Genomic DNA, 10,390 nt, shown 5'->3' on the forward strand with positions numbered 1-10,390 from the left:
GACCGCGAAGGAGGACGAGACCCATGCACGCTGACGAGCGACGCACGAACCGTGATGAAACCCGTTTTCATTCCACTCGATTACACCGACCCGACTTGACCCAGTACATACACGCCCACCTACACTACACCACACACTACTATACCTGCCAGCAGCTTCGGCGAACGGCGATGCTCAGCGACCCCAGACGAGACGAGTCACAGATCCGAGTAGAGTATGTACTGTCTACATAGGGCTTCGCCCTCAGTGACAATAAAGGGAATAAACAAACAAACTCTGCGATCGGCTCGTGCCTCGCCTCCCGCAGATCGCCAGTTACGGAAACAAATCAAGCCCTTCGGACTACTGTTACTGAGATGAGGCTAATAGCTGAACAGGCGTACAGTGGACAGCAGTAGCAAGAGACAAATTGTGATCCGAACAACAACGCAGTCATATAACTACGGAGCTGTACCAAGACATGTGAACGAGCAATGTATTCCTCAAGTGAGGGAACCATGCCAGAAATAATAGGTCCCAAAGCCCGCGCGTTGAAGTTCACGTATACTCCTCGACTTCGTTTTGAAGTCACCATTCGCATCGTCGACGCAGGTCCAGGCAAAATCAATGATGTTCCATGCATGGACACGGTCGTGTATCTCGCACAGTTCCGTGCCTGCCGGCGCACGCACAAGATTGTTGGGGCGCAAATCACCGTGCCATAGGTAGCTGGCTGCCAAGTCATCCAGTATCGCACGTACGTCCTCTCTGCGTGCACCGACTTATGAGTAATATTGATCGAGAGTGAAGGCATTAAACTCACTGCGTCGCTTTGTCGGCATCATCCTCCCTTGTGTAAACCGCACCCCCGCGTGACATAACGATGACAGCTAAGAGCGGTGCATCAGGATCCGGCCGCCAGTGGCACCATGACGAGAGCTCCCTCCCCCCAGGACCCTCATCGTATACATCAATTAACCTGTCTCCCGGCAGGGGATCGTCGCGGAGGGGATCGTCTTCTGGGTCGTCTTCGCGTAGGTCAAGCTCGAAATCCTCAGTGTTCCAAGGCAGAAACGTCGGCGGTTGTTGGCGAGATAGCTCGACAGCGAAGAAGCCATATGTACGGGGGGCAATCACGCCCTGCAACCGGCCCCGGGACCTTAGCTGGTCACAGACCCATGCTTCCCGCGCGAGTGTGCGACAACGATTAGGCCGAGCAATCTTGACACAAAGTTTCTCTTCTGAGGGAAGGGGAATGTAGCCTTCCTTTGAGGCAGACGTGGTCAGGATCTCGGCATCATAGACCACGGCGGATCTGCCGCCACCGATGCAATCTCCCAGTCTCAGAAACAGGTGGCCAGCATGATTGTGGGGAGACGATGATGGCTGCCAGTCCGATCTGGTTCGAAACTTGCCAGCATCGGCGTCGAATTGGCAAGCCGGGAAGTCCTCTTGTCTGAGGAGGGTTATTGGCCTCGATATGGCATCGCCCGTAAGAGTCAGGGTTGAGAACACCAATGCCGGCGCCGTTTCCTGTATACCGCAACATCAGTATGTGCTGAGTGTGTTATTCTGGAATAACTCGAACGCATCGCTCGCCACTGCACGCACCACCATACTGGTCTGTCAACAACGTTGATGGGCCCCTGAACCTCGAACAGACGGCTTCAGGTAGTTCGCAATGATCAACCTGAGCCAAACTCGTATTGATGAGATATTGAAGTACTGAGGCAGGTAAAGTTGAACAGAGGACAGACTTGGGACAGACATCAGTTGGTTCGGATAGTTGGAGCATGTGATCAATCATCTTCGCGACGGCCGTCGGTAAGTACTAGCAATGTCTGTACTAAGAACAGCTACAGTAGTTATCCCTACCAAATAAGCGTGCAGTTCAATCGGGCTATCCATATTACCCAGTGAACCTATATACAGCGGCGGGAAGCACATTTCAAGTCACAGGTTGATAGACCGAGTCGCTACGCGCTGCCAGTGACCCATAGTATCACGTTCCGAATGGGCACAGCGCCACTCATGAGAGAGAACCATGCCAGAAAAAGTAGCTGCGATAGGATGCTCGCTGCAGCCTGCGTATGCACTTCGATTTCTCGTCAGTGTCGCCGTCTGCGTCGTCAGCGCGAGTCCAGGCGAAATCGATGATGTTCCACTTGTGCACACGCTTATGCCTTTTACACAGCGTTGTTCCCGCAGGCGCACGAACGAGGTTGTTCGGGCGAAGATCCCCGTGCCAGAGGTAGATGCGTGACAAGTCATCCAGTATCGCACGGATGTCTTTCCTGTATAACCCATTTATTTAGAGACCGACCTGACACACCAGTCTGCGACTCACTGATTGGCTTTGTCCGCGTCGTCCTCACGCGTGTAGGTCGCTCCTCCTCGTGACATGACAATGACAGCCAAGAGCGGCGAGTTTGGATCGGGCTGCCAGTCGCACCATGGCGAGCATTCTCTACCCCCGGACCATTGTCGTACTCCTCTTCCAATGGCTCGTCGTCTGGCAGGGGATCGTCGCGAGTGGGGTCGTCATCAGAAATTTCGAGCCTGAAGTCATCGGTGTCCCAAAGTGGGAACACTGACTGGTCGTCAGACAGGCTGGCGGTGAAGAAACCATAGAACCGAGGCGCGATGACACCCTGCAGTTGGCCACGCGAGCGCAGCTGTTCGCTAACCCATGCCTCCCGCGCGAGCGTACGACATCGATTACGTCGCGCGATCTTGACGCAGAACTCCTGCTCAAGAGGATGTGGGTTTGACAGAGGGATGGTGCCAGCCTCATACGCGGTAGAAATCTCGGCGGCATAAACTACAGCCGATCTTCCGCCAGCGATGCACTCCTCCAGGTACAGAGATAGGTGACCGTCCTTCGGGAGCGGTGACGGCCGCCAGTCCGGCCTGCTTATATATTCACCGAGATCATAGTCGCGCTGACGAGACGGGAAGTCGAGTCGTCGAGACAGGATTATGGGCTTCGGAATGGCGTCGCCCGCCAAGGTCAAGGTCGACAACATTGATATTCGCTCCTATGTGACGAATGAAATGTTTGAATCGACGCGGTAGCATCAGTAGCGTGTTTTTAACGCACCATGCTGATGTTTGTGATGTATCCGCAGCGCTGAAGGTCGACAGTGGACACATTCGGGTTGCGAACAACTGTGCCGCTTGAGGCTTGCCTGACGTGGAACTTGAACGCGTTCAAGTCGTTCTGACTTGACGCGGAGACTGCGTCTGTCATGTATCACGTGCTCGTATCACGCTCGCGACCAAAAACTTGAACCCAGCGGCGGAGGAGTACTAGTACTAATCCTCTGAGCCTATACAGATCTGTGTGTATTCGCCACAAGATTGCTACATTTCTCTTCAATCTTCCAACAATCCATGTGATAATAGCGGTACATGGCTCTAGTTTGTGCCAAGCTTTAAGAAGACAACGTAGACAAGCCCAGATGATAACGATCAACCACATAACAACTCTGTTGCCATACGCATTGACGGACGCGTTTTTACGGCCGAGTCACCATTCAAGTAGTAGAACCGGTCCAGAAGTAATGGTTACGATAGCAGACCAGCTGGAGGTTATGTATAGTCCTCAGCTTTACATCGATGTCACCGTCTGTATCGTCGGCTGTAGTCCAAGCAAAGTCGATGATGTTCCACTTGTGCACGCAGCCGTGTTGACTGCATGGAAGCGTGCTTGCGGGTGCACGGACGAGATTGTTCGGCCGCAAGTCACCATGCCACATGTAGATATCTGACAGATCATCGAGTATTGCACGGATGTCCGTCCTGTACGAGCCGACCAGTAAGAACGAGTGAAGAGACTCTGATTGCACAGACTTGCGACTCACTGATTAGCCTGGTCCGCATCATCCTTGCGCGTGTATGTCGCTCCTCCCCGCGACATGACGATGACAGCTAGTAGCGGCGAATTGGGGTCGGGCCGCCAGTGGCACCACGGGGAGCGTCCTCTGGCCCCGGGACGCTTGCGACATCGCGCCTCCCCCAACGACTCGTCGTCTGGCAGGGGGTCGTCACGAGTCGGGTCGTCTTGTGAATCCTCGTCAGAGATTATGAAGCTCGAAGTCTTTAGAGCCCCAAGGCGGGAACGTCTGATGGTCGCGGGATACGTCGGCGGTGAAGAACCCGTACGTTCGCGGCGCGATAATCCCCTGCAACTGACCGAGACTCAGCTGGTCACAGAACCATGCTTCCCGAGCGAGCGTGCGACAACGGTTAGGTCGTGCGATCTTGACGCAGAGCTCCCGCTCTGAGGGAAGCGGGTCCAAAGGGGGGATGTCTCCTGGCTCGGACACGGTCAGGATCTCGGCGGCATAGACAACGGCTGACCTGCCGCCGGCGATGCGCTTCCCAAGCTTCAAAGACAAGTGTCCGTGCTCTGGACGCGGCGATGACTCCCAGTCCGGCCTGTCTCTATAGACACTGCGCGTGAAGTTGAACTGACAGGACGGAAAATCGTCTTGTCTAGACAGGGTCATAGGCTTCGGGATGTTGTCGCCCGTGAGGGTCAACGACGAAAACATCATTGTAGAGTCCTGCGCAACGATGAATACTTTAATAAGGAGGGACTTAGCACCTGCATACCATTGAAGTTGATTGTTGTGGGTGTGCTATTGAATCAACTATTGATGAACTGGTAAATGGAGGACGCGTTCGGACTGTGAACAGCTGTGGCGCAACTTGAACATGAACATGCACCGGCACGCGCGTGAGTATGCCTTCACGATCATGTGATCAGTATTGGCATTTTCCGCTCTATAATGTTAGGGGTAAGAGTGGGGATTCATTATGCTCGATGCCGCGACAGTACAAGCCCGTGTCCAAACGTCCACGACTGACAAGCCTGCGATGAGTGGCAAACCTCTTCAATTCAGACGGTGCACCCTCAAGGGTAGCTTCGTGCCCTCTTCTCCAGCAATACACGGCCGAGGCAGGATACCGCGCTTGATCTCGGTCCTCGTGTTGGGTCCATCTCTAAATTCGAACGCATAGTTCCTGATAATAACAGAGAGAACAGCCTGTCGAGGAGCAACACAGATCAGCTTCGTCGATACAACGAGCCTTTCCGGTTAAACTAACCTTGAATTCAGCGAGGGCAAAGTGTCGCCCGAGACAGAGCCTCGCGCCATCCGAGAAAGTGAGTAGATGCCTATGTCCTGAGATCTCCTGGGCTCGCTCCGGAATACCGGTTTCGTTGAGCCAGCGCTCGGGTTTGAACTCCTTCGCATCCGAGCCCCAGAACCTGATCGACTTGTTCATCATGTGCTTCGGAACTACGACGACTTCGCCTTTCGCAATGTTGATACTGTCCACTGTGTCTCCGCCGGGTGTCTTCAATGGAAGCGACAGGGGAAGAATATCGTCTTCCGCGGCCTGTAATGGATGTTGGCTACTGTTGGCTATGCGAATCGGGAGATCGGACGAACCACTCGTTCGCTCTCCGGCAAGGGCAGATGGAGTCGCAAGGTTTCGTGCACGACGGCGTCGAGGTATGGGAGCACGTTGGTCAATTGATCCCAAGTCGGATCGGTGCTACCGAACTGCGAGAGCTCTTGACGCAGTTTCTGTTGAACCTCTGGATTCTTGCAGAGCTCGAGAAGACACCACTAGAGCACGCGATTGGTATCAGTGAATCATCCGGCGAGAGACAAGTCGACATACCGAGAGACTGACTATCGCATCTCATTTAGTGAGTCACACATCAACATCGACAGTGATAGACAAGGCGTACTGGATGTGGTTTCATAGCCTGCGAGCATTAAGACCTTCATCTGAGCACAGAAGAACCCCGTCAGAAGCAACAAGAGGTTGAAACAACTCGTCGTTACCTGCGCCAACACTTCATCGCTTGACATGTGCAGCTCGGAGTCGGTTATCTCTGCCTTTACTACACAAAGCGAACATCGTAAGTCAGCTGCGTCGCTCCAAATCTGGGGTGAATACCCACTCAGCAGCCCGATGATAGATTTATCCTCCGTCTTGATCTCACCCTCGCTCTCCTTCCGCGAGTTCTCCAAAAGCTCCTGGGCGATCTCTCCCATGCCTGCATTCAGCCTGTCGACGAGCTTTCGGAAGTCCGTAGGAAGCTTGAGGACCCACGGGAACACCCCGCCCACGACAAACTGCATAGCCCCTCCTAGGAGGCTGGGCTTCAGATTCGCGAAGTCGTTGAAGGTGGCTGCGACGGCGGAGGGCTTGCCGAGTAGTGTTCCAAAGTCGTGCGAGAATCCCGCGATTCCTATAGTGTCCAGTCTAGCAGTACTGCAGGATGAGTGTCATGGTAAGTGCGTGGCGTTATTGTACTGACGAGACGTGGTTCATCCTTCAACAAAGGCAAGTGAATCAGAGGCCACCTCATAAAGACAGAAAGGCAACGTACCACCGCTGGACGTCGATTACAGCTGATTCGGCACCAAGATCTGCTTCGATGACACTATCCCATGCAGACTTCAGCTAGACAAGAATGTAAACGATTAGAATACAGCTAGATCGCAAAGTACCCCAAACTCCACCTTGTACGCTGAATCGTAGAATACAGACGTCATCCTCCTAATGGCTGCATTGCTGAAAGCGGGTGATAACGCCTTCCTATGCCTACACACCTATCAGCACAAAGGTAAAGTTTGAACACCACAAGATGCCTACCTCTTGTGTGTCTCGCCTTCAGCCCAGAGTATACCACGGCCGGACTGCAACAATTCCATCAGTACTTTCATTCTCGGGGCAAGGACCACAGTAAGATTCTTACAATGTTCTCAGTTGCGTTCTTCATCATGGTCGTGTGGACGTATCCGACTGTCTCCCGGGAGAAGAAATGCAAGACGGCCTTGGGGTCGCACAGCACAATTTTCGACATCCCGAAAGCAGCAGGGACACGGTACACAGAGCCATACGTCTCCGACCACTCTTCATACAGGTCACCCGCGTCCACCAAGTCGCTGATGAGCTTGCTAGCGCCGAAGACCAGACTCGGGTTGGGTGGTCCAGCGAGCGACGTAGTGTGTGTGCGTCGACGTCGCTGCTCGACTACCTTGGACAGGAGCCACACTGCAAGAATGCCGCAGAGGAGGCTGGTCACGGAGAAAGTTGGGGGCACGGTCATGGCGAACCGCGAAGCAGAAAGATTGGCTATCACAGCACGGTTGCGGCATCCTTTTAATACGTCTCGGATCGTGTCAATTGACTCCTAGCTGTCAAAAGGCGGGGCCGGTGCGAGGTCAGTTGAGTGGGCAACATACGGTTCTCGGAGAATATCGGGTGCGTACCAATGCTGTTCCCAGCGATTTGCAGACGTGCCTACTTGGGCTGTGATCACACAGATTACACGTAAGAACAATGTGTTCTTGGCAATTGATGTGCAATGGTGAGTCCATAAGTCGCACGAACGAGTCTGTCGAAGGTCAGTGCTACACATGCACCGGCGCCAAATTGCTGACCAGTGACATACCTCGTACTTAAAGCCTGTATATACCGCGCCAGCGCGAGACCTCTGGCCGACTGGCGGCGAGAGTTAGATTCGAAATCCCGAGAACAAGGTATTGACTGGACTGCCGAAATACAAGCTGCCTTGACTGGAACGACGGAAAGCAATCAGTTGCTACCTCTCGACGTAATGGCACGCCGAGCCACTTGAGATGGTTGTGATGCGTGATGGACCCCCGAGTCGAGAGACCCAGGAACCGTAGGGCGCACAGTAGAGACATGCGATGGAGCGTTTGCATTCGGCGCGCGATGTCACTAGTCCGTTGAGCCATGGGATCCTGTTGAAGCTGCTAACTTGAGTCCATCATTTCTCGAGTCCTCGACTGTGCAGCGAGAACGTGGTGTCATGGACTGTTTCGCCACATAACGGCCACAACATCCGAATCAGGTGCGCGTCCAGGGCCCGGTGAGGGACTGAGCCGCCGCATGTACATAGTCGCTTTCAGCAAACGACGTTATGGGTGAGGGAGCTCGTCGTCGCGGTACCCCGCAGTGGATCGTTTCTGAATCAGAGACAATGTTATGCACGCACTTGCAGCAGAACCGAGAAACTCGGTGGAATATTGGTGTCGCACTGAGATCACATTCCACCGGCGCGTGTCTCGCTGACATCTTGAGTTCCGGATCACTTCTCTCAGTGCCCACTTGGCCGCGTCGTGTCCGGTTGTACCGTTTCCGCATCGTTGGGACGCGGTATACCGTGTCGATGTTACATGTCGACATACTGAGCCTAAAACACTTTGCCTCCTTTGAGACAAGCTGGTCTGACGCACAGCCGAAAAGGATCAGATGCGGCAAACGTAGAACGGGACAGTATATGGCTTAACCTACTACGCAGATAAGACAGGCGATGGTATTGTACTTACACGCAGACTAAGATACGTCCCCGGGTAAACCGCTATGATTCGCATCCCCGCCGCAGCCTGTGTTGCCTCAACATCAACTCAACCGCCAAGGTCGCACTGGTTGTAGTACTGACCTCCCGCATGTATGCCGAGTCCCGACGGTGCACCCAAGTCGATCCGCTGAGATTCGTCATCTGTGCCGCAGTTGTTGAACCACAGTGAAAACAACCAAAGACGGTCTCACCTTCGCCATACGAGTCCATCACAGGCCCGCTGTCATCATCTGCCACAGCATCAGACTGCGACGTCAGCATGACCTGCTCGTCGCCGTCCGTCCCCACTTCCGCCATCGCCGCCAGCTGCTTCTTCCTCCCCACCGTGTCCGTCCGCCCGGTCCCGCCCTCGATGCGCTTGAGGAACTCGCTCCAGAGCCCGCGCTCGTCCTGGCCCATGCGCTCGAACGTCTCGCGGAGCTCCTTCGGCGCGCGCCGCCACACCCCGCGATGCCGACACACGGTCGACTTGACGTACCGGCAGTGGAACACGCGCTCGAACGCGGTACGTTGCGTGAGCGACGGCTGCTGCGCGACGAGCACGTCCATCTGCCGAAAGCCGGCGGAGAGCTCGAACACGGTGTAGTCGTTCGGCCAGCGCTTCACGAGCGGGAGCGTTTGGAATGTGAGCTGGGTGGGCGTGCTCTCGAAGTCGGGGGATTGTTTGGAGGGACACGGGTCGACGGCGACGAAAGGGGAGGGCATGCTGAGGGGAACAGGGGCCTGGTACGTGCTCGCGCCAGGCGACATGGGACGGGGCGGGGAGGGTTCTACTCTTGCGTACTTCACTGACGGCGCCATGAGCAGAGGACTGTCCGGCGAGGAACGCTTCTTGGAAGCGACGACGGGAGGTGGAGGCTGCAGACAGATTTCCTCACCGAGGCTAGGGCATTCACTGTCCTCAAGACCCTCCAGCAGGCTCTTGCGCACACGGAACAGCAGCCGCTGCTCGCTCTCTACCGCGCGGACGGCGCTGATCGTCTGTTGCTCCCAAGCGCGTGCGTACGGGTTGTATGCGTCTACATACGCCGCGGGCGCGAGCCCCAGATCGGCGGCGAGATGCGCGAACTGTGAGAGCTGGAAAAGCGGGAACGTCGCGACTTCGCCGTGCAGCCGAATCGGCGGGCTGTCGGGCTTGTACCAGAAGACGACAGTGACGGACCGCTTCAGCGCGTCTTCGAGGCGTGTGCGCGGGTCTTCATGCTGGAGCGCGATGGCGCCGTTCAGAGGTGTCCCGAAGGGTCGGGGAATGGGACCCTGGGGCGGCTGGTACTTTTGCTGCTGAGGTGTCGACGGCGAGAGGGGGAGCGTGAACGTCGTCGGTTGGTTGACGACAGTAGGAGGTGGCTGGTCCATGCCGTTTGCTGTGTTAGCGACATGGCGGTGAGCGATGTGAGTGGAGAAGAGAGAGCGAAGGGCAGCTTACCAAAACAAGAGGGACTTCGACTGGTTCTGGCGGTGCGGGGGAGGCGACGTGGACGCCGGGGACGGCGGCGACGGTCGCGCTAGTCCTCCATCTTATCTAATCTTGCGTCCCGGGCACCATCTGAAGCGCCCACCGACTTGATGCAAACGTTCAACTGAGGCGGCGCGTCGTCGACTTGAAGGCGCGAGTTGGGCGCGAGCGATACGAGCGAGCGAGGGGGGAGGGGGAGACTCGATAGAGAGTCGGGCGACCAGGCCCTGTTTAAGTACGCGCAGCACGAACGAGGAGTTCTGGAACATCGCAAGAGAGACAAAAAACTAACAGTGACAGAGAGAGACGGCGGGGAAGGGTGGACATTCGAAAGGAAAGCGTGACGGGTGAGAGACATCCGACAGAAAGCGTGATGAACGAGAAGTAGTGTGATCGTTGAAAGACGAGCGTTCGCTTGACAGGGAAGGAAGGTATGTTACTGTAAAAGGAAACGACTGCACGCGTCGGACGTCTGTCGCGGTTGACCCCTTCTGGGATTGACGTTAACGGACCGATGTCTCGGTATGACGTTGGCAGATCGT

The 10,390-nt window shown here is 55.4% G+C and overlaps 5 protein-coding genes across 5 annotated transcripts; all 5 read right to left on the reverse strand.

Moving 5' to 3' along the window:
- Nucleotides 1–233: 233 nt before the first annotated feature.
- On the reverse strand, nucleotides 234–1,687 carry B0H18DRAFT_906435 (uncharacterized protein). Its single transcript, XM_048041504.1, has 5 exons — nucleotides 1,591–1,687; nucleotides 803–1,512; nucleotides 371–747; nucleotides 327–347; nucleotides 234–305 (listed from the first exon to the last, which is right to left on the reverse strand). The coding sequence occupies exons 1-3, from the start codon at nucleotides 1,594–1,596 to the stop codon at nucleotides 483–485; spliced, it is 981 nt and encodes a 326-aa protein (XP_047894988.1). The 5' UTR covers nucleotides 1,597–1,687; the 3' UTR covers nucleotides 234–305; nucleotides 327–347; nucleotides 371–482.
- Nucleotides 1,688–3,186, reverse strand: B0H18DRAFT_1094040 (uncharacterized protein). The gene is made up of 3 exons (XM_048032366.1): nucleotides 3,080–3,186; nucleotides 2,327–3,017; nucleotides 1,688–2,273 (listed from the first exon to the last, which is right to left on the reverse strand). Exons 1-3 carry the CDS (start codon nucleotides 3,080–3,082, stop codon nucleotides 1,933–1,935), a joined length of 1,035 nt encoding a protein of 344 aa, XP_047894989.1. The 5' UTR covers nucleotides 3,083–3,186; the 3' UTR covers nucleotides 1,688–1,932.
- Nucleotides 3,187–3,304: 118 nt separating this feature from the next.
- Nucleotides 3,305–4,701, reverse strand: B0H18DRAFT_998794 (uncharacterized protein). The gene is made up of 4 exons (XM_048045513.1): nucleotides 4,597–4,701; nucleotides 4,102–4,547; nucleotides 3,843–4,070; nucleotides 3,305–3,780 (listed from the first exon to the last, which is right to left on the reverse strand). The coding sequence occupies exons 1-4, from the start codon at nucleotides 4,597–4,599 to the stop codon at nucleotides 3,516–3,518; spliced, it is 942 nt and encodes a 313-aa protein (XP_047894990.1). The 5' UTR covers nucleotides 4,600–4,701; the 3' UTR covers nucleotides 3,305–3,515.
- Nucleotides 4,567–7,394, reverse strand: B0H18DRAFT_230774 (cytochrome P450). The gene is made up of 13 exons (XM_048037218.1): nucleotides 7,278–7,394; nucleotides 6,761–7,202; nucleotides 6,658–6,701; nucleotides 6,525–6,606; nucleotides 6,392–6,465; nucleotides 6,320–6,334; nucleotides 5,960–6,264; nucleotides 5,841–5,899; nucleotides 5,744–5,783; nucleotides 5,674–5,684; nucleotides 5,439–5,618; nucleotides 5,092–5,385; nucleotides 4,567–5,030 (listed from the first exon to the last, which is right to left on the reverse strand). Exons 2-13 carry the CDS (start codon nucleotides 7,112–7,114, stop codon nucleotides 4,878–4,880), a joined length of 1,611 nt encoding a protein of 536 aa, XP_047894991.1. The 5' UTR covers nucleotides 7,115–7,202; nucleotides 7,278–7,394; the 3' UTR covers nucleotides 4,567–4,877.
- A 931-nt stretch (nucleotides 7,395–8,325) lies between these two features.
- On the reverse strand, nucleotides 8,326–9,908 carry B0H18DRAFT_998805 (uncharacterized protein). The gene is made up of 3 exons (XM_048045514.1): nucleotides 8,584–9,908; nucleotides 8,474–8,533; nucleotides 8,326–8,417 (listed from the first exon to the last, which is right to left on the reverse strand). Exons 1-3 carry the CDS (start codon nucleotides 9,746–9,748, stop codon nucleotides 8,368–8,370), a joined length of 1,275 nt encoding a protein of 424 aa, XP_047894992.1. The 5' UTR covers nucleotides 9,749–9,908; the 3' UTR covers nucleotides 8,326–8,367.
- Between the last annotated feature and the right edge of the window lie 482 nt (nucleotides 9,909–10,390).

The sequence above is a fragment of the Fomitopsis serialis genome, assembly GCF_022376445.1.
Source record: "Fomitopsis serialis strain Sig1Antser10 chromosome Unknown B0H18scaffold_22, whole genome shotgun sequence".
Taxonomy (NCBI): Eukaryota; Fungi; Basidiomycota; class Agaricomycetes; order Polyporales; family Fomitopsidaceae; genus Fomitopsis; species Fomitopsis serialis.

Bases quoted from the DNA above. Each gene is read 5' to 3' on its own strand.
- B0H18DRAFT_906435 (XM_048041504.1), bottom strand. The intron at 748-802 runs GTGAGTTTAATG...CGGTGCACGCAG, and splicing joins GATGCCGACAAAGCGACGCA to AGAGGACGTACGTGCGATAC.
- B0H18DRAFT_1094040 (XM_048032366.1), bottom strand. The intron at 2,274-2,326 runs GTGAGTCGCAGA...TGGGTTATACAG, and splicing joins GACGCGGACAAAGCCAATCA to GAAAGACATCCGTGCGATAC.
- B0H18DRAFT_998794 (XM_048045513.1), bottom strand. The intron at 4,071-4,101 runs GTTCCCGCCTTG...AAAGACTTCGAG, and splicing joins GTATCCCGCGACCATCAGAC to CTTCATAATCTCTGACGAGG. The intron at 3,781-3,842 runs GTGAGTCGCAAG...CGGCTCGTACAG, and splicing joins GATGCGGACCAGGCTAATCA to GACGGACATCCGTGCAATAC.
- B0H18DRAFT_230774 (XM_048037218.1), bottom strand. From the start codon at position 7,114: ATGACCGTGCCCCCAACTTTCTCCGTGACCAGCCTCCTCTGCGGCATT. The intron at 5,784-5,840 runs GTAACGACGAGT...TTCTGTGCTCAG, and splicing joins GCGATGAAGTGTTGGCGCAG to ATGAAGGTCTTAATGCTCGC. The intron at 5,386-5,438 runs GTTCGTCCGATC...CATCCATTACAG, and splicing joins TGCCGGAGAGCGAACGAGTG to GCCGCGGAAGACGATATTCT.
- B0H18DRAFT_998805 (XM_048045514.1), bottom strand. From the start codon at position 9,748: ATGGACCAGCCACCTCCTACTGTCGTCAACCAACCGACGACGTTCACG. The intron at 8,534-8,583 runs GTGAGACCGTCT...ACTGCGGCACAG, and splicing joins GATGGACTCGTATGGCGAAG to ATGACGAATCTCAGCGGATC. The intron at 8,418-8,473 runs GTCAGTACTACA...GAGGCAACACAG, and splicing joins ACTCGGCATACATGCGGGAG to GCTGCGGCGGGGATGCGAAT.